General features: G+C 40.7%; 1 protein-coding gene across 2 annotated transcripts in view; it reads right to left on the bottom strand.

The window, feature by feature from the left end:
- Sec24AB (Protein transport protein Sec24AB) overlaps positions 1–22,728 on the bottom strand; it is a 90,758-nt gene that overhangs the window by 36,330 nt on the left and 31,700 nt on the right. For both annotated transcript variants that reach the window (XM_071682032.1, XM_071682031.1), the window contains exons 2-7: positions 15,913–16,370; positions 11,555–11,665; positions 9,495–11,425; positions 9,194–9,346; positions 3,913–4,074; positions 1,592–1,703 (exon numbers count right to left, since the gene is read on the bottom strand). In XM_071682032.1, the coding sequence (XP_071538133.1) occupies positions 1,592–1,703; positions 3,913–4,074; positions 9,194–9,346; positions 9,495–11,425; positions 11,555–11,665; positions 15,913–16,369 (2,926 nt within the window). In that variant the 5' untranslated portion in view covers position 16,370. The remainder of the gene's footprint in view (positions 1–1,591; positions 1,704–3,912; positions 4,075–9,193; positions 9,347–9,494; positions 11,426–11,554; positions 11,666–15,912; positions 16,371–22,728) is intronic.

Below are 22,728 nucleotides of genomic sequence, written 5' to 3' on the forward strand. Positions count from 1 at the left end.
TTTTCACATGCATTCTTCAAAGCAAATACCTGATCCACACATCCTCTATCACTTCTGAAACCACACTGCTCTTCCCCAATCTGATGCTCTATACATGCCTTTACCCTCTCAATCAATACCCTCCCATATAATTTCCCAAGACTACTCAACAAACTTATGCCTCTGTAATTTGAACACTCACCTTTATCCACTTAGCCTTTATACAATGGCACTATGCATGCATTCCACCAATCCTCAGGCACTCCATGGTCCATACATACACTGAACATCCTTACTAACCAGTCAACAACACAATCACCCCCTTTTTTAATAAATGCCACTGCAATACCATCTAAACCAGCCACCTTGCCGGATTTCATCTTCCAAAAAGCTTTCACAATCTCTTCTCTCTTTACCAAACCATTCTCCCTGACCCTCTCACTTTGCACACCACCCCAACCAAAATACCCTATATCTGCCACCCTATCATCAAACACTCAATAAACCTTCAAAATACTCACTCCATCTCCTTCTCACTTCATCACTACCTGTCATTACTTCCCCACTTGTCTCCTTCACCGATGTTCCCATTTGTTCTGTCTTTTGCACATTATTCACCTCCTTCCAAAACATCTTTTTATTCACCCTTAAATCTAATGATACTCTCTCACCCTAACTATCATTTGCCCTCTTTTTCAACCCTTGTACCTTTCTCTTGACCTCCTGCCACTTTCTTTTATACATATCCCATTTATTTGCACAACTTCCTTACAAGTACCGTCAAAATGCCTCTCTTTTCTCTTTCACTCACAACTTTACTTCTTCATCCCACCACTCATTACCCTTTCTAATCTGCCCATCTCCCACCTTTCTCATGCCACATGCACCTTTTGCAAAAGCCATCACTGCTTCCCTAAATACATCCTATTCCTCATCCATTCCCCTCATGCCATTTGCTCTCACCTTTTGCCATTCTACACTTAATATCTACTGGGACTTCCTCACAAAAGTCTCCTTTCCAAGCTTATTTACTCTCCCCACTCTGTTCTCCCCAACATTCTTCTTTTTTGAAAACTTCTACATATATGGTGATATGTATATGTATGTCTATGTGCACATATGTACATATGTGTGTATATATGCTGATGGGTCTTTCTTTGTCTGTTTCCAGGCACTACCTAGCTGACACAGGAAATGGTAATCAAGTATAATAATGATAATAAAAAAAAATGAAATAAAAAACTATGTACAAAGAAACATATTAATAGGTTATAAAAACAGCTAAGTGCATTTAAACACAACATAAACAAGGTGGTGGTAATATCACCTGTCATGTCAAAACCAAGCTGTGCAGACCTCTGTGCTATCTAAGCAAACACATTCCCACCATACATTTGTTATCTTCCCAGGTAGTTGAAGCCATTATCATTTGCTTTCTTGTTATTTCATTACTCTTTTATGATGTTCTTTCATTCCAATGAAGGAACTATCTTTCCTTTACTTGATAAACATCCATTTTTCAGACAGGGTGGGGCATTCAAATGCATAGGTTGGTAATATCCTGGCAATGATTAAGAGATTAATCTTCTTACAGAGGCTGTATTAGTCCTACCTTCTCCCATGAGGTAAAACTGGACATTTTTGGAGAAAGTGATAAATCCAATCATTGTACGGCGATCCCCTGGTATCTTTTCTAATTGCGTCAACAGTACATCACACACAACCTGTTGAAGTACATCTAATCAACAACATGAATGTAAATTCCATATTGAAGTCAAAATACACTTGGTAGCAATCAATTCAGTAGAAGTGGAGTACACAGCTGTAACCCTAAATGCTGATTAAAGGCTAAATCCTATGGGAGACAATGCCCTATTTCCCTGACGAATTGTTAATCTCGTCTCATGTAAGTAATAAATTTGGTGTGAACTGAAAAATTAATAAGTAATGATACGAGCAGCTCACTAAAGCAAAGTTGAAACTATAGTAAACTGAAAGGAGGTATATATTCAATCTTACCTATCCGAGTAGAATGGATTTAAAAAATTTCAATTCTAAAAAATATTTACAAAGAACTAAAGCTACATCTTAACATGGGAATAAAATTTTTGGACCCAAGCAAAGGGAACTTTATACACACATTCTTGGTAATTCTAAGAAGTCTATGCAGCTACATCCTCACATAAAGAGCCTTCTAATGATAACAAAGAATACACACACAAATGTCTTTCTTTGAGTAGCCAACTACCAGCATGTGCTATCATCCCTCCCTGCTAAATAAAGTAAGCCTTAAACTTAAATGCTGACCATCTGCCATTGAAGTACTACCTAAAAACAATTGAGTACCTTCCTATATTTCCTTAGATAACTGTGATGAGATTTTTCCACGAGGCAGGTTTAGATAGCAGCACTTAGTGCATTTCAAGTTTAAGAATCAGTATTGTTTTTTACAACATATCCACAATATAGCTGTCTTTCTTGGCCTTATCCACAACATTTCTCTGCCATTGTCCAGCTGTCTCTTAACGGTTTCAGTTATTACTTAAGGATAAGGGTTTTTGATTCTAGGATGGCTAAAAGAAAAGTGAACAAAAAGCCTTATGCTTGCAGTACTCTATACTGAAGCAGATGAGACCCCTGTATACATAGAAGAGCTGCTCCCAAAGAAAATAAATGTAACATGTAAACAATATTTCCAGCTTTTGGGAAGCAGATTTTGAAGGCTGGCTGGTTGGCTGGGCTTTAGGCCTAATGACTGCCTGAGTTGATATGGCTGTCAACATCAAGTTATAACCACCAATTGGAAATAATCAACACCTCCTTCATGTGTTTAAGATGATTCTAACTCCACATACACTCTATGTATGAGGACCTTGATAGATTTCATATTGTTCAAAGTGTGGGGTCTTCAGGACAGAGTGGCAGAAATGGTTATGCCTAACAGGCTTACATTACTGCAATTGTTGAACTGCTATGACTTCAAAATATAATGATTCATTGAGACATTTGCAAAAAATATATTTCTGCCTTCTTTAATTCAATCATGTAATTTCTTCTGCAATCAAAGAAGGCAAAAAAGTTAGATGAAGAATGTACAGTGGTAAGAATGAACAGGGCATTGTGGTGATCTGAAAGTGGGATGAGACTATAATTAAACTATAATAAAAAAATTGATTAAAGAAGGTATCAATGACTTTGGAGATATAATAAGCATGAGCAAATGGGGTGAGAGAACAATATATGATGCACTCCTTTCTCAGGGATAAGCTGGACAAAAGTGTACTTCCAAGAAGAAAAGTTCTGGGATTTTAGACAAGCAAAATGGGGGAGTTTGGAACAGAGATAGCTTTGAGGCACAATCCTTAAGGCACAAGAAGGTATACCATCTGGCCAACTTGATTTCCAACCTATGGCATGGAATCACCTAAGAGCTTACAGGAATCTGAGATAAAGAAAATATAAAAGGCAAGGTTCAGCAAAAGAAGCTCAATGCTAGAATTAGACATGGAACCACCCAGAGCTGAAAAATATGCTGTAAAGAGCAGCTTCATCTATTGGAAAGGTAGCTTTATATTTATCATGTCAGAGAAGAAAAAGAAAGGTTTAAATAAAGTAGCCAGAAATACAGTTGGTTAACAGGAAAGATTTAATAGCTGAAGAAGACATAAGCACACCATTTATGAAAATGCATCTCACTCTAGAAATAACAGCACAGCAATGAATCCATGCAGAAATTAAGGAACATGAGAATCTGGAAAAATTAAGTTTCATCACCTGATATGCTCTGCAAATGACATGACAAGCATTAGACCAAGAGCTATCTAACCAAAGTTGAGGAGATAAATGTTCACAGCAATTCCGAGCAACAGTCATCAAACGAAGGCTAAGGAAACAAAGTTCACAGCAGTCTAAACTATTCATTCCAATACACACCTTAAGGTACCCTGTGTCAACAGCTTGGCGAGATACATCCAAAACCCACAGGTATGTGGCAGGTTGAGGAGGCCTCAACATATACTCCTGGGGAGCAATAAATTCTATCGTTGCTTCTCTTACTTCAGGCCTTCTAGATGGGTCGCCATACGTTCGAGTAACCTGTTAGCACACACAAAATCATGTATAATTTGAAAAAATTTATGTTCTTCAAGGCTGCACATACAGTGTTTTGCCAGGGATATCATTTGTAAGTAGCATAACACTAAAATACACTTAAAAAACCCACAACATATAAGCTTAAGTACATTATGTTCACAAGATATACTCTTAAGCAGTGAAGCAATGAAAAAGATGCTGAGTCAATGTTTTCAAAAGAACATGGACTTAAGTCTGACACTTGCACTGGGTAGCCAGCTAAAAGATGACCTCAAAATTCATCCTTCCCTTGAATTCTGTTAATAAATGGGGACTTCGCAATCCAAACACTTATTTTTTCTTCCTTCCAACATCATCCCTCCCAAGAAAGCTAGGTCTCATCGACCATTACCAACACCTTGCCCCACAGGAAACAGCACATTTGCATGAAGGAAAGGAAAAACAGATAACACATACATTCTCTTCTCTTCTCCCACACCCGATCACCGCCCCTGCATTAGTGAAGTAGTGCCAAGAAACGGACAAAGAAAGGCCACATCCACTCACACTTGTTCTCTAGCTGTTATGTGTAATGCAGCGAAACCACAACTCCCTATCCAAATCCAGGTCCCACAGACCTTACCATGGTTTACCCCAAACATTTCACATGCCCTGGGTCAGTCCACTGATGGCATGTCTACCCCAGTATACCACATCATTCCAAAGTCATGCAAGGAATAGAGTGAACTGGAATGATGTGGTGTAAAGGGGTTGATGTGCTGTCAATGGATTGAACCAGGGAATGTGAAGTGTCTGAGGTAGACCATGGAAAGTTATGTGGGGCCTGGATGTGGAAAGGGGGCTGTGGTTTCAGTGCATTACACATGACAGCTAGAGACTGAGGATGAATGAATGTGGCCTTTGTTATCTTTTCTTAGTGCTACCTCACATGTGCAAGGGGGGGGGAGGGTGCTGTTTCATGTGTGGCAGGGTGGCAACAGGAATGGATGAAGGCACCAAGTATGAATATGTATATGTGTATATATGTATATGTCTGTGTATGTATAGGTATGTATACCTTGAAATGTCTAGGTATGTATATGTGCGTGTGCAGGCATTTATGTATATGCATGTGTATGTGGGTGGGTTGGGCCATTCTTTTGTCTGTTCCCTTGCGCTACCTCGCTAACATGGGAGACAGCGACTAAGTCTAATATATAAAAATATATATGTGTATGTATAAGTATGGATATGTGCATGTATAGGCATTTATGTGTATACATGTTATCCCTGGGGATAGGGGATTAAGAATACTTCCCACGTATTCCCTGCGTGTCGTAGAAGGCGACTAAAAGGGGAGGGAGCGGGGGCTGGAAATCCTCCCCTCTCGGTTCTTTTTTTTAATTTTCCAAAGGAAGGAACAGAGAATTGGGCCAGGTGAGGGTATTCCCTCAATGGCCCAGTTCTCTGTTCTTAACGCTACCTCGCTAATGCGGGAAATGGCGAATAGTTTGAAAGAAAGAAAAAGAAGTGTATACATGTGTATATGACTGGAGCCATTCTTCACCTGTTTCCCGGTGCTACCTTGCTGATGCAGGAAACAGCGATTAAGTATATATCAATAAAGGAAGGCTACAAGTAGAGAAGTTTTTATAAAAAGTGAAAGGCATGTGTACCAATAGGAAGTGAAAAGAGTGAGCCTAACACTGTGAAAGCTGGTCTGTGGTTGTGGTGTATGTCACCATGGCAGTTTGGCAGTTTAATATGTTTATGGATGGGATGGTGTGGGAAGTAAAGGCATGGGTTGTGAAGAAAAGGGCACATATTAAGTTTGTAGGGAGTGCAGAGCCTGGAAAATGAGTAATTTGTTGTGTGTTGATGAGAAAGCAATGGTGGCAGATTCAAGTGAGAAACTGCCAAAGTTGGTGTCTGAATCTAGGAGTGTATGCAAGGAGGAAGTTGAAAGTAAATGTGAATAAAAGTATGGTTTTTAAGTTCATCAGGCCAGAAGGACAGTTTGAATGGATACCTGGGAGTGGGCATGGCAGTGCATGGAACCATACGAGTGAAGGAGACTCGTATGGTGAGTGAGGGGGCACACATCCTCAGAACACTGAGGAATGTGAGGAAAGAAAGGTCATTATCTGGTAGAAAATGGGTATGTTTGAAAGTACAGTTGTCCAATCATAATGTACAGAAGCAGAGCATGAGCTATAAATGATGTGCAGAGAAGGGCAGATGTGTTGGAAATGAAGTGTGTGAGACATTATGTGGTGTGAGGTGGTATGATTGAGTAAGAAGTGAAAGGACAAGAGAGAGGTGTGGTTATGAGAACAGTGTGGCAGAGGGAGTTGATGAAGGTATGCTGAAATGGTCTGGACATATGGAGAGAATGAGTAATGAGAGGGTGATAAAGATAAATGTGTCAGAAGTGGAGGGGAAATAAAAAGGGATCAAATCAGAGACATTTAGTAATTGGGGTTTAAACATACAGAGGGGTGATGGCATGTATGGGACAGTGTTTAGGTGAACAGTGTGGTATACAGGGGCACTATCCTGTCAATGGACTGAAACAGGCTATGTGAAACAGACAGGGAAAACCATGAAAAGGTCTCTGGGGAATGGTTGTGGTTTCTAAGCTGTGGTTTCAGTACATTGTAAATAACAGTTGGAAAATGGTTATGAGCAAACGCAACCTCTCTTCATCTGTTTCTTGTGCTACCTTACTAAAGCAGAAAATAGCAAATAAGTATGAAAAAAATAAACATACTTGTTTAAAATATGTTCTCTCACCTGGGTAATGATTATAAACCTGAAATGACCTACGGTTCATGAACTTATAAAAAAACAGATGTAATTGTACTGATTTTATCATCACATATTTCCAAGAGTTTTGGAAAGAGGGGCAAGTATGCAGTCTGTTGTGAATGAGAGAGCTTGGGAAGTGAGTCAGTTGTTGTTCGCTGATGATACAGCGCTGGTGGCTGATTCATGTGAGAAACTGCAGAAGCTGGTGACTGAGTTTGGTAAAGTGTGTGAAAGAAGAAAGTTAAGAGTAAATGTGAATAAGAGCAAGGATATTAGGTACAGTAGGGTGTAAGGTCAAGTCAATTGGGAGGTAAGTTTGAATGGAGAAAAACTGGAGGAAGTAAAGTGTTTTAGATATCTGGGAGTGGATCTGGCAGTGGATGGTACCATGGAAGCGGAAGTGAATCATAGGGTGGGGGAGGGGGCGAAAATCCTGGGAGCCATGAAGAATGTGTGGAAGTCGAGAACATTATCTCGGAAAGCAAAAATAGGTATGTTTGATGGAATAGTGGTTCCAACAATGCTGTATGGTTGCAAGGCGTGGGCTATGGATAGAGTTGTGCGCAGGAGGGTGGATGTGCTGGAAATGAGATGTTTGAGGACAATGTGTGGTGTGAGGTGGTTTGATCGAGTAAGTAATGTAAGGGTAAGAGAGAGGTGTGGAAATAAAAAGAGCGTGGTTGAGAGAGCAGAAGAGGGTGTTTTGAAATGGTTTGGGCACATGGAGAGAATGAGTGAGAAAAGATTGACCAAGAGGATATATGTGTCGGAGGTGGAGGGAACGAGGAGAAGTGGGAGACCAAATTGGAGGTGGAAAGATGGAGTGAAAAAGATTCTGAGTGATCGGGGCCTGAACATGCAGGAGGGTGAAAGGCGGGCAAGGAATAGAGTGAATTGGATCGATGTGGTATACCGGGGTTGACGTGCTGTCAGTGGATTGAATCAGGGCATGTGAAGCGTCTGGGGTAAACCATGGAAAGTAGTGTGGGGCCTGGATGTGGAAAGGGAGCTGTGGTTCGGGCATTATTGCATGACAGCTAGAGACTGAGTGTGAACGAATGGGGCCTTTGTTGTTTTTTCCTAGCGCTACCTCGCACATATGAGGGGGGAGGGGGATGGTATTCCATGTGTGGCGAGGTGGTGATGGGAATGAATAAAGGCAGACACTGTGAATTGTGTGCATGGGTATATATGTATGTGTCTGTGTGTGTATATATATGTGTACATTGAGATGTATAGGTATGTATATTTGCGTGTGTGGACGTGTATGTATATACATGTGTATGGGGGTGGGTTGGGCCATTTCTTTTGTCTGTTTCCTTGCGCTACCTCGCAAACGCGGGAGACAGCGACAAAGCAAAATAAATAAATAAATATTTCCATTTTCAAGATTTCATTATCACCCCATTAAAGTTTCCTTTATTCATCATTATGACAGTGATGTAGACACATTAGGTAGTATTAGCTGGCAGGAACATGAGGTAGGAACCTCTGAAAACACTGCGCTGGACCTCTGCCATTGGCCTGTTAATGGTGAGGCACTGGAGGTCAACAGTTATGGAGACTCTCATGCCATGGAAGGAAGAAAGAATGCTACCCATTTATCTCCAATGTGTTCCAGAAGCCAACTCTGGAGTAGCAGTGGAAAGCTGAAAATGCTCTACTCTTGTGTGATCACTTTCCAGAGGAAAAAAAAGAAATTTTGAAAGCTCAGTCAACTGTTCCTAAAACTAACTTATTCTGGAAGAAAAAAAAAGTACCTACCTACCTTCAACAAGATTTCTCCAAAATGGTGGGGTTTGCATGAGAGGTCAAATCCTAACATCTCATCAAAAATTTAAATCCACCTTTTTCTAGATACTGCCAAACAATAATAATGTGCCTACACTAAATCCCTGCTGATTGAAAACAAGCAGAAAACCAAAAAAGTCTCTATGAATTACTAATCTACAAGACCTTAATATACAATGACAGTAGAAGTAGCAGGTAAGTTTGATTTGGTGAGTCCTATCTATTTGTATCTTTGATGCCTGTTCCAAGAGGAACTCCCTCAAAGGGGTGGCCACAGCAACAGAGTCTGCAACTAATGAAATACAGTGCTGCTGCTTAGCCTTAGTGCTTCACCTTTAAAAGGCCACTGGCAGAGGGCAAGTTTAGCATAGTGTTTGCAGAGGCTCCAACCTAATGTTCCTAATGACTACTTCCATCTAATGCTCCTACTGGCTTCTTCCTAATTATTCTAACTAAACCCCAAAAGCCATTCAATCACTATAAATCATAAGAAATAATGCAGTTCTTTGCTATAACTCAACAACACATATAATAAAAAACGTACGGGATCATACTGGAATTCCTCAGGCAGTTCATTGACCCTGAAGCAAAGGTTACACTCCCAACGCCTTTCTCCTTTGAAAACCACAAAAGGATTGATGTAGGTTCTACATGACCGGCATCGCACTATTGTGTTGCAACTTACGACAGGAAGATGCTGTGAACAAAATTCAAAATTCACGGATGAAATCTAATTAACATCAAATTCATTTAAACAATACTTCACACATTACAAATTTCCCAACAGAATAATGTCAGCAACAATAAAAAGAGGGAGGCCACCTTACTTGATATTAAGTTCTTACCTCTAGGTCTTTAAATGGATGTATTAGTATGCCAAAAGGAAATCGGGCCTTCTGAAGTACCGACTTAGTCTCAGGAACTTTTGTGAGAGTACAGCGAAAGATGTCAGGTGAGCAATTAGGAAGATAGTCTTGAGCCAGCACTGGTCTTGGGGGTACAACACCATCAGAAGGCAATACTTGGCGCTGTTGTAGCAAGTCAATCTGATGAGTACCCCATCCTTTATTCCATCCGTCATGTGTTACAGAAAGCCCACCTAACTGCTGTGACAGTTGACTGATATTAGATGGGCCACATGGTCTAAACTGTGGCTGAAAGTTTTGTTGCTGCTGACTTGAATATTGTGGCATGGGCCCATAACCACACATTGACTGCTGTTGCATGGGTCCCTTTGGAGGTACGTAATGGGCCATTCCTGTAGCACTTCCAGTTGCTGGTCTGTAACCCACAGAACTTGGTGGAGGGCCTACTGAAACTGGTGGAGGGCCAACTGTTGGTGGGGGTCCCAGTGATGTTGGTGGGAGGCCCAGTGACACTGGTGGGGGGCCTAGTGGTGCAGGTGGAGGGCCCAGTGATGCTGGTGGGGGACCCAGTGATGCTGGTGGGGGACCCAATGATGCTGGTGGGGTAACCAGTGATGATGATGATGGAGGGAGACCCAGTGATGATGTTGGGGGGCCCAGGGTTGAAAGCGGGGGACCCAGAACTGATGGGGGGGGGCCTTGTAATGATGGTCGGGGACCAAGTGAAGTTAATGGGGAGACCACTGAAGTTGGAGGAGAGCCCAGCAATGCTACAGGGCCCACTGATACTGGTGGTGGCCCACGAGATCCTGGCATGGGGCCAGGTGATGTTGGCTGGAATCCATGCATTGCTGTTGGTGGGCCATGTGATTTAGCTAGAGAGTCCGATGATGATGGTGAGGGCCCCACAAACATTGGCTGGGGGGCCAGTGATACTGAAGGATGACCCACTGATGATACTTGAGGACTTAATGATGATGGAGGGAGGCCCACTGACATTGGTGAAGGTCCTACTGAAGATTTGGGAGAAAATGAAACAGGTGCAGAACCCAGTGACATTGAAGCAGGACCTACTGATGTTGGTGGGGGACCAACTGATGCTGGAGATGGTTCTAGTGATGGTGGTTGAGGTCTCAGTAATGTTGAATTGGCAGTGGAAGTAGGCGGAGAAGCCTTAGAAATAGACACTCCAGAAATAGCAGGAACCACAAAAGAGGAGTGAGGAACTGCAGGTGTAGCCTGAGAGAGAGATATTGCTGAAGGGGCCACAGATGAAGATGAAGGAACTGTATTGGTACCTGGAGGAACAACCAAAGTTGGTGGAAACACTTTGGAAGAAGTAGGAACCAAACTCTGAGGATTGCTGTGACTTGGTAAACCAGTTACTGAAGTGACAGAAGAGGGTGGTCCACTTGCAGGTGGTTTTGCTATATGCACATTGCTTGAGGAACCACCACTAACTGATATGTCATTAACAGGTCTTGCAAAAGATGGTATATTACTTGGTGCCATAGAGAAATGACCAATAACTGGAGACTGAACACTACTTGTTGTATTACTATATGATGACAATGATTTATTAGGACGTGTTTGGATCATATCATTAACCTTATCACCACTTGGGAGCTGTGGCCTAACAGTTCTGTTTAAAGACAAATCATTCACTTGTGATCCACTGACAGATTGTTCACTAAGCACTAGTTGAGTGGGCACAGGCACATTGGCAGGGAGACTATTCACTGGTATTGGGTTTCCAGCAGATTCAGTTTTAGCTGTGACTGGGGAAATCCTTGGGGACATACTTGGTGAAATCTTTGCAATTCCATCACCAGATGGAGAAGGACTAGGCTTTGGCTGGGCTGAAGGACAATGAGAACCTTCATTCAAATCACCTGAAGATCCACTTGGTGCTGTAAAGATTCATTTACCATATGATAGTTACAATACACCTAAGAAGCAAAACAAATACCTAAAAAAATACATTATATCAGGAATACAAGCAAGGATAGAACAGATTACAAAAGCAAGCAACAACTTACTAATGCCCAAGACTGGTGTGGCTTGCATCTCCATGCCATCAAGCTGAGGAGCAGGGGTGGGGGAAGGTTGACGGGAGGACTGGTTAGAAGATCGGTTAGACAGTGGTTCGGCTGCGGAGGAGACACAATCAAAATGATTAGCAAAATATAAGCAAAATACACCTACATCCAAACTTTCACAGGGTAAACACAGGAATAGTGTATGATAAAAATATCAAGATTCCACAATTTCCAAATCAAAAGTAATATTTGAGAAAAGGTGGCAATTGGTTTTTGTATAACTATACCAAAACATCAGTGTTACAAAATAACTGAGGAAGAACCCTTTCTATAAATCTGAATGTGCTACTACAGGTTTTTCGACAAGTCATCATCCCAAGAAACACATATATTTTTGGGAGCCAAATTTTACTCTCCTGATTAGTGGCTTAAAGAACCCATGCTAGGTATGATCTTTCTAATGCAGCTAAATCCTGGTATAAAGCCCACATACTAAATCATCTGGCTTTCTGAACATCTTTGTTCACTGGGCCATCCAATCACAAAAACCCTAAAAACAATTATCATTATTATTATTTTGCGTAGTCGCTGTCTCCCACGTTAGCAAGGTAGTGCAAGGAAACAGACGAAAGAATGGCCCAACCCATCCACATACACATGTATATACATACACGTCCACACACACACAAATACATATGTATACATCTCAATGTATACATATATATACACACACACAGACATATACATATATATATCTTTTTTTTTTTTTTTGCTTTGTCGCTGTCTCCCGCGTTTGCGAGGTAGCGCAAAGAAACAGATGGAAGAAATGGCCCAACCCACCCCCATACACATGTATATACATACACGTCCACACACGCAACTATACATACCTACACAGCTTTCCATGGTTTACCCCAGACGCTTCACATGCCCTGATTCAATCCACTGACAGCACGTCAACCCCGGTATACCACATCGATCCAATTCACTCTATTCCTTGCCCTCCTTTCACCCTCCTGCATGTTCAGGCCCTGATCACACAAAATCTTTTTCACTCCATCTTTCCACCTCCAATTTGGTCTCCCACTTCTCCTCGTTCCCTCCACCTCCGACTCATATATCCTCTTGGTCAATCTTTCCCCACTCATTCTCTGCATGTGCCCAAACCATTTCAAAACACCCTCTTCTGCTCTCTCAACCATGCTCTTTTTATTTCCACACATCTCTCTTACCCTTATGTTACTTACTCGATCAAACCACCTCACACCACACATTGTCCTCAAACATCTCATTTCCAGCACATCCACCCTCCTGCGCACAACTCTATCCATAGCCCACGCCTCACAACCATACAACATTGTTGGAACCACTATTCCTTCAAACATACCCATTTTTGCTTTCCGAGATAATGTTCTCGACTTCCACACATTCTTCAAGGCTCCCAGGATTTTCGCCCCCTCCCCCACCCTATGATCCACTTCCGCTTCCATGGTTCCATCCGCTGCCAGATCCACTCCCAGATATCTAAAACACTTTACTTCCTCCAGTTTTTCTCCATTCAAACTCACCTCCCAATTGACTTGACCCTCAACCCTACTGTACCTAATAACCTTGCTCTTATTCACATTTACTCTTAACTTTCTTCTTTCACACATTTTACCAAACTCAGTCACCAGCTTCTGCAGTTTCTCACATGAATCAGCCACCAGCGCTGTATCATCAGCGAACAACAACTGACTCACTTCCCAAGCTCTCTCATCCACAACAGACTTCATATATACATGTACATAATTCATAGTCTGCCTTTATTCATTCCCATCGCCACCCCGCCACACATGAAATAACAACCCCCTCCCCCCTCATGTGCGCGAGGTAGCACTAGGAAAAAACAAAGGCCACTTTCGTTCACACTCAAGTCTCTAGCTGTCATGTAATAATAGGGGGAAACAAATAGGGGGGAAAAATCATTTGTTATAATATTCACTGCAATCACTGATCTCTTATCCTAAACCTCAAGAAAAGTACCAGTCAAAATACAAATCTATAACCACCACACACTATGGGAATGCTTCAGAAACCCATACATATTTCAAGCATTCTTACGTCAAGATTCATACATACGTCACTCATCCCTAGATCTAAAAAGAGGAAATTGTTCTCCCTACATAGATATAATTCTTTGAAATGGAAGAAGCTTTAAGCCACAAACAATCAGATTCTTAGAGGTATTAGTGTCTAGAAGCCTTTCCATCCAAGTATCTTCATAACCACTCAACAATCTCCTTAGAGGAATAAAAACTAACTCGACTCACATTTCAGCAACCTATATCTACAGCATCAAAATGACATACACAAACTGATGAACTGTGCTCATAAGTAGCAAATGAATTCAAACATTAAGAGCAAAGTTTTACAAGTCTGTAGTAACAACAAAAAGGGAAGCTACAGTATGAATTTTGTTAAACTGCAAAAGATAAATGAGGAAAAAGACTGGCATTTTGATCTCCAGTGACCTAAAACCACATAAGAAGTAAAAAAGGGGAACAAAAATTCTTGGATTTGTAGGCAAGACCTTCAAATCTAAGTCTTGAGAAATCATCCTCATTACGAAATTCATTGTTTTGTTCCCATCTTGAAAATTGTGTTCAGTTTTAGTTATCTTAACTAAGAGAAAGAAAGACACAGAAAGAATGGAGAGATTACAGAGTTGAGTTACCAAGGCGAGTCCCAGCCTGAAAAACAAATCCTACAAGATCAAAATCAATGACTTGGATCTAATTAACTTAAAAAAGGTTAAGATGTGATTTAAACAAGAATTCAAAACTATTAGTCTTTGTTAATCTTGATCGATCATGTTAAGACTTCATTCGTCTGATTTCACTCGTAGTACTGGATACAAACTTGCTGGCAAACATTTTACCTCGAATGAGGCAAAGTACTTTTTCTTCAACAGGACTGTTAACATACGGAACAATTTACCAGTTAGAGTGGTTGAAAGCAACACAATAGAAGTGTTTAAGAACAGACTTCATAAAAATTTTGCTTCCAGTCCATGACTTACATTATTTACACCTCCTTAAGAAATACTGTCAATTTGATGGTTATTCTCTTTGAATTACCTGTATACCTTCTAACGTTTACCACACTAATCTGAGAGTTTCTGATATCTTCCACAATTACAAATAACCTAAAAAGGACCCATAGATCTATAGCTGTTCGAATTCCTATGTATCATCTGGATAAGGTTCAGTGACAAGGATGTTCTGCTCCATGAATCAAAACATTTCAATTTAACAATCTAAAAACCCAACCAAGAAAAGCAATCATGTGCATTCTCTGTTTCAGACAGTAGTCTTTTTGTTAACACTATCACTCATAATAAAGTTACCTAAAGCTATTAAAGAACTGCTGTACAAAGTCTTGAGTGCCAGACTCCTTAATTCAATTTGCATATCAAAAGCAGATTTGACTAATTTGAAAAAAGTCAAAAAATTTCAAGTGTTGGCTTGCCCTGAACTAACCATACCTTGACACCAATTTAAAGCATCCACAAAAAGCCTTGTCCATTCCCATATATTTTCAAAGGCGATGCATGGTCATGGTGTTTTGTGAGCAGAAGCATATAATGCTCTCAAGGTGATATCATCCTACATCTGGTCGCTCAGACAAATGTCTTTAATGGTGTGAGCACCAGCAACCCACCTCAGATTATCTTGAGGGAAGTGCTCTTTCTTTACTTTTACAGGATCCCTCTTCATTATGGAAATTTTCCTTCTGAGTACCATATTTCTTCCTGTGTGTTTTAAGATGGTTGGCTCTTACCTCTCTAAAGAAGAGAAAGTCCAAATTCTCAACTGTGAGCAAGAAAATGTGGGTCCACAACAGATTTCAAAGCACAAGGGGCACTCAGACCACATGATCAGGCAGCTGCTACTTGCAACACCACATCAGTACCTTGCCTTATTCACATTAAACATGGACCTAAAATACTTCAGGAACCTTGCCAATTTCATACCAAGATGTCTGCACATAACATGGCCAAAAGGAAGATGACAAAGTATTACCATATAAGTGTGACATCACCTTTCAAAATGAATGGGGAAGCGGACAAGGTCTTTTGCACACCCAGTACTGAGGATGTAAATGGTTCAAACAGCCATACAACCATACTGATGGTTTTCTGTTTTTCATTAGGTAATTAAATATCCAGACATATGTGGGAAACACAGTAAAGATAGTTCTCCAAATGATGATTGTTAATGCTAGTCCTGTAGGCAGAGAAGCAGCAAACAGAACTGTATCAGAATGACACATAAATAATGTTAAAACAAAAGAAGTACAGTCCTCTAACACTTTACCTGGGTGGCTGCTGGGTGGAGAAGGTCTCTCATGTCCATTAAGCAAAGAACCTGAAGAAGTAATGACTGGAATTGGGCCTCCCAGAGGCTTCATTGGAGGACCAATGGGTGGTGCCATCTTTAAAGCATCCTTCTGTACAGCCAGTGGTCTCTGAGGTGGCCCTTGCGGGGGTCTTGCTTGGGGAATATATGGCAGCCCTGGTTGACCATTTACCAAAGTTGGTTGGAACATGGCTCCCTCTTGAGACATTCTTGGAGGGCCTGCTGGAGGACCATTCATCATAGGACCACCTAGTCTTGGAGGACCTCGCTGGGGAGCCATGTGAAAAGCTGGTGGTTTTAAGATTGTTGGACTTGTGTACCCCAGTGGGGGTCTAGCTGGAGGATTCATAGGAAATCTCTGCTGTTGTGGCAGCCCTGTACCCCCACCATTTATTGCTGGTGATGGTTGCTGCATTCTGAAGAGAAAAGTCATGACTTATAAAAATTTGAAGTTCATATACAACAGCCAATGAATAATGTATACAAATCTGCCAGTGGAAAATCCATAGCTAAAGTATAATATTACTTCACACTCAATGAAAATACAAAAATAATTCATCCACAGTCTTTCTACTCTAATGAAAATTTTTGCAAAAGTAAACAGATCCCATTTCATACATCATCACCTACACAAATTATCATGTAATAAATCGAGTTATCAAAATTCTGATATAAAGCATTGTATGAAAAGGAATAGGTAATGTTAATTTTTTCTTGATCAAAAGTTTGAGATATATTTTTCCCACATTCAGGCAGCAATGCAGAGAAGACAGCATAGAATGAATAAAGAGAAATCAACCTGAAAAACTATAATTAAGTCCCAAATTCAACAATACTTCATTGAGAATCTTTTCTCAAACTACAAAAAATTGAAAATTCAAACCCAGCAACTTTTCCAGCAGTAAATATCAGACCTGACTGTGGAAACAAAACAACTACACAAATCTCAAATTCTCACTTCACAATAAGCTGGCACTGAAAAAACAAAAGGGCTGCATATTAAACATAAAACCCTGCAACACTCCCATATATATGGAGGTTGAAGCAAGCCATTATGTGGGTGAGAGGGCAAAGGTTCTGGGACAATTGAGAAATGTGTGGAAAGAGGTTGTCATCTGGAACGGCAAAAACAAGTATGTTTGAAGGTATGGTACAGGTGGTATCTATCTAATCCTGTGCTGTGTGGTCTGGTAACTCCTATGGTCCAGCACGTTTTGAATCTACTGCCATTAGTTTGTGGATCTGTCACTCGGGCGGCACTGTTAGCAGCACCAAGGTGCCAAAATCTGTTTACAATGTAGCCAAACTCATCAACAGTCCTGTTAATTTCTTATACTGGTTTTTGTTGAATATCAAAGCCAGAAGAGTTTAGTTTTGGAAAACTCTGAAAGGTGCCAGGAGTACAGAATCAGAAAGTGCACTCATAAAGTGGTTTAAACTCCCATGTAATGAAGGTGTAAGCATTTCTGGGGAGATGCTTATCAAGCAGACCAAAGATTTTCATATAAAGCCAAAGCTTGACTATGACAATATTTGCAAAGATGGTTACACAGGTTTAAGAGGAGACATGGAATTTCAGTACATAATCTATGCACGAAAACCATAGTAAAAGAATCGATAAAAACTCCAGTTCTCTATTATAGAGCAATATGTACAGGGCAAGAGAGAGTGCATGAGCCAGCTGCATGACTGGGACTGACATAGCGTGGGTCAGGATACCTTGACAATAATAAAACAACAACAGTAACAAGTCTACCACAGCCAACTACCACCCTGTGGTCATTCATTACATTCACTACTCATCACAAAGTGCAGCGGAACGAGTATATAATGCTGACGAATTTGCCCTGTATTGGAGTCATATGCCATGAAAAACCATCACCCAAGATATTGCAGTCTCCATCTGATGTAACAATAAAAACCTTTTTTTTTTAATGGTTGTATAATTTCAAGTTTTAAGGTTTTTTCTACCTTTGATAACACAGCAGTATGTATGTGGAATGAGCTAGAAAGACTAGGGATCAGGCATTTATTTACATAGGGTTCTCTTTGGGGTCGATTTCAGTTCTCCAGCATTTTCTGTGGTCTGGCAATGGCCAGGTCTCAAGGTAACTAGATTAAAGGGGTTCAACCTGCAGTCCCAACAATGTTGTGTGAATGCAAAGCTATAGATGAAGATGTGTGGAGGAGCTGAAATGTGTGTTGTAAGGTGTGTTGTAAGGTGGTTTGATCAAGTAAGTAACAGAAGAACAAAAGAAAAATATGGTGATAGAAATGAGCATGGTTTAGAGAGGTAAAGATGGTATGCTGAAATGGTTTGGATAAACGGAGATAATGAGATCTTGAGTGCTCGGGGTCTGAACATGGAGGTTGAAAGGTATGCACAGGATAGTGAATTTGAGTGATGCAGTATACATGAAGAACTGTGCTATGAATGGACTGAATCAGGGAATATGAAGCAACCTAGGAAAACCAAAGAAAGATCTGTGGGGCCCAGTAGTGGATAGGGGGCTGTGGTTTCCTTGCATTATACCTGACAGCTAGGGAATGGATGTGAGCGAATGAGGCCTTTCTTCTTCAGTTCCTAAGCTACCTCAATACTGCAAGAAATGACAAGTAGGCATGAAAGAGAAATATGCAACATAACAATGAAATACAAACAGCATCATTTGTTTAAAGGAACAGCACATAAACATGATAATGATGAGGAACAAAATGCTAATACTTCACCAAGCAAATGCATAGGTGTCATCACAAAATCATATCCAGTCAGTTTGAGTCTAAAATATCTATTTGAACAGTTATTTGTTGATTGCAACAGTGTGAACTGTCATCATCTCAAAGTGCCTCACCAAACTATTTTCTAAAATTTCTCCATTTCTGTACTTTCACTTTTTCCACTATTGAAATATGATTCATACTTGACTTTGAGACTCCTAAATTTCTGGCATTCCACTAGTACATATTCCTAGGAAATATTGCAATTACAGGTGTCATATATTACAGCAGATCTTTCTATTAAGAAACCATGGGTCAGAGCATAACCACTCCTCATTCTACAAAGAATCAACTCAAAATGGAAGGACTTGTTAAAGAGGATGTCCTTACTTTATTACCTTTCTTCATCTTCCATGGTTTGTTATTCTTTTAGGATTCTTATTTCCATACAGCCTGCAATTTACATCTAATATAATTATCGACTCTCCCCATAAAATCATTTTAAGGTATAATTACACTAGGATTTTTAGATATAACTGCTTTAGCCTCAACATTTGCTACTTAATTACTACCAACATGTCTAGAGCAGAGCATAATTCTACACTCTTTTCATTCTGAGTGGATATTTACAATACAATCTCATACTTTCTGAATTATGGGATGCTTTGGAGAAGACTGTTACAACTTGGAATACACTCTAAGATTTGGAGATGATTGTAGAATCTCTCTCTCTCTCTCTCTCTCTCTCTCTCTCTCTCTCTCTCTCTCTCTCTCTCTCTCTCTCTTTTTTTTTTTTTTTTTTTTTTTTGTGTGTGTGTGTGTGTGTGTGTGTGTGGGTGTGGTAAGGTGGGGTGGGGTTGGGGGCTTGTTCAATGCAACTGTAGCCTGAACACCATACAGTTCTGTAGTAAACATAAAAGATTCATTTGGCAGTTTTGTTGCATAAGATCCTTCTTCAATAACTATAACAAAATTAGCACCATCACTAATTACCTTTATTGTTTATATTAACAGAATCGATCTCAAGACAGTTCTCTTTACAGTGATCAACACAGTACTGGGAAACTGCACCCCAATCAAAGCTCATCTCAGGTAAAAGAAAAAGTTAAAAGGATGTAGAAATTAATCAGGACTCCACAGGTATTTGAAGACCTGACTCTAAGGAGAAGGGTCATATGAAGAGGGAAAGACATGAATGAAGAAAATTCCCCACTATAGCTGTTCAAGGGAAGAGGGTATCATAACAGTAAATCCTCAAATGGTCAGTCTCCAAACATAAACTATGGGGAGCAGCAGCCAAACATGGGTCCAACTTTAAGGTGGGGACACATGCAGACAACTCACAAGAACAGAGGCCAAAATAATACCTGCAAAACAGAGAGAAAGCAGGAACATCCCAACATACAGTGTTGGAAGGTTGAAGAGAGGTGATGCCAAAAGAATCAATGAGATAGGAGGCTTTTCATTCTACTCTGGTCAACATACAAATGGAGGCTGAGCCACTCCAGAAATGTGAAAACCATCCCATACTTAGGTGGTGGGTATGATGTTTTTTCAGGAAGATGTGTCCAGGGACACTATCAAATGCTCTGTTGATGTCTGCTGCCACAAGTACTATCTGGGAGGGGGGTTGTAGTTGGTTGAAGCCATCTAGGATATCCTGTGTGAGGTCAGTGTAGTGTAGTGGTAGGGTGTATGTTTTGTAGATGAGTCGAATGTTCTGTTTGATTCTGTTGTGAATCAGTTTTTCACAGTGTGCATTCTGAAAACATAAGTGACATTGGTTGATAAGAGGATGGGGAGTTTGATAATTTGGAGGGTTTTCAGGTCTGTATCTGTCTGCAAGTTATCAGATGCTAAGGAGTCTGTTATGTAGTCAAGAGTTTTAAGACAGCTTTACATGCTTGGATCACAACTGGGCCAAAGTGTTTTCCGCCAAAGTTTGTTATGCTGTCAGGGCCTGTTGGACAAAAGCTCTCTTAGGTTTTAACCCCATTGCTTGTATCTGCAAGAACAAAGAGTGGGTGAGCAGTTGTTTCTGGATTGATTTTGAGAAGTTTTTCATGACTTACCTCTTTAAGTCAGGTTGGTTTAATGCTCATCTTTTAGTTGTATCTTACAAGTCTTTATAGTAGACGCATCACCAGGGTGGTTTAAGGCTGATCTTTTAGTTGTGCCTTATGAGTCTTTATAGTTGATGCATCACAGACATGAAAGGTCTTGGGATATGCTGAAACAGTATTTGCAATGTTGTGGTGATCTGAGAAAAAGCAGAGGATTGTGACAAGTTTGTCAGAGGAGTGTGGTTTCTGATGAGTTGGATTTTAGATCAGAGTTGAGACACTTGCTGTTTAGTAATACTCAAGACATTTCGGTGTGTGTATTTCTTAGTTTTATTGTCATATTTGCTGGAGTTGGTGGGAACTGTGAGTTGAGGATACTGAAGTGTGAAAGAGGCATAAGCTTATTTCTACTTGGCGTTGGTGGTTAGCTCTATAGAGATATTTGGTTGGGAGGGGTCTAATGCTGTTGCACAGACTGGATGCTGAGCACGTAGAGGTGGGTTTGTATTGGGAGGATCTTTGTTTCAATGTAAAGGTGTTGAAGGTCTGTGGTAGTTAAGCAGCCAGTGATTGTTCTAAGAGCATCTTTTAGTGTGGTTTGCAGCTTTGCTGTATTTGCTTCTGGGAGGGAACAAGAATAAGCAAGTGAGTCAAAGTTTAAAAAGGAGCAGATGAATTGTTTGTATAAAATGGCATGGGACAAATTCTTCCAAATTTGGTGGCACTTAAGTGTTCTGAAGGTATTTAGTGGACTTCTGTGGAGATGCAGGCAAATTGTTCTGGGTGAGCTATTGCTCCATTTGTGGTATTTAGAGCTAGGGAGACTTCATTTGTGTATATATATATAATCATTTATCTATTATTTATTCATTTTGCTTTGTCGCTGTCTCCCGCGTTAGCGAGGTAGCGCAAGGAAACAGACGAAAGAAATTGCCCAACCCACCCACATACACATGTATATACATACACGTCCACACACGCAAATATACATACCTATACATCTCAATGTACACATATATATACACACACAGACATATACATATATCCACATGTACATGATTCATACTATCGGCCTTTATTCATTCCCATCGCCACCTCGCCACACATGGAATAACATCCCCCTCCCCCCTCATGTGTGCGAGGTAGTGCTAGGAAAAGACAATAAAGGCCCCATTCGTTCACACTCAGTCTCTAGCTGTCAAGTAATAATGCCCGAAACCACAGCTCCCTTTCCACTTCCAGGGCCCCACAGAACTTTCCATTGCTTACCCCAGACGCTTCACATGCCCTGATTCAATCCACTGACAGCACGTCGACCCCGGTATACCACATCAATCCAACTCACTCTATTCCTTGCCCGCCTTTCACCCTCCTGCATGTTCAGGCCCCGATCACTCAAAATCTTTTTCACTCCATCTTTCCACCTCCAATTTAGTCTCCCACTTCTCCTCGTTCCCTCCACATATGACACATATATCCTCTTGGTCAATCTTTCCTCACTCATTTTCTCCATGTGCCCAAAACATTTCAAAACACCCTCTTCTGCTCTCTCAACCACGCTCTTTTTATTTCCACACATCTCTCTTACCCTTACATTACTTACTCGATCAAACCACCTCACACCACATATTGTCCTCAAACATCTCATTTCCAGCATATCCACCCTCCTGCGCACAACTCTATCCATAGCCCACGCCTCGCAACCATACAACATTGTTGGAACCACTATTCCTTCAAAAATACCCATTTTTGCTTTCCGAGATAATGTTCTCGACTTCCAAACATCCTTCAAGGCTCCCAGAATTTTCGCCCCCTCCCCCACCCTATGATTCACTTACGCTTCCATGGTTCCATCCGCAGCCAGATCCACTCCCACATATCGAAAACACTTTACTTCCTCCAGTTTTTCTCCATTCAAACTTACCTCCCAATTGACTTGACCCTACACCCTACCGTACCTAATATCCTTGCTCTTATTCACATTTACTCTTAA

Source organism: Panulirus ornatus, chromosome 33, assembly GCF_036320965.1.
Source record: "Panulirus ornatus isolate Po-2019 chromosome 33, ASM3632096v1, whole genome shotgun sequence".
Lineage (NCBI taxonomy): Eukaryota > Metazoa > Arthropoda > Malacostraca > Decapoda > Palinuridae > Panulirus > Panulirus ornatus.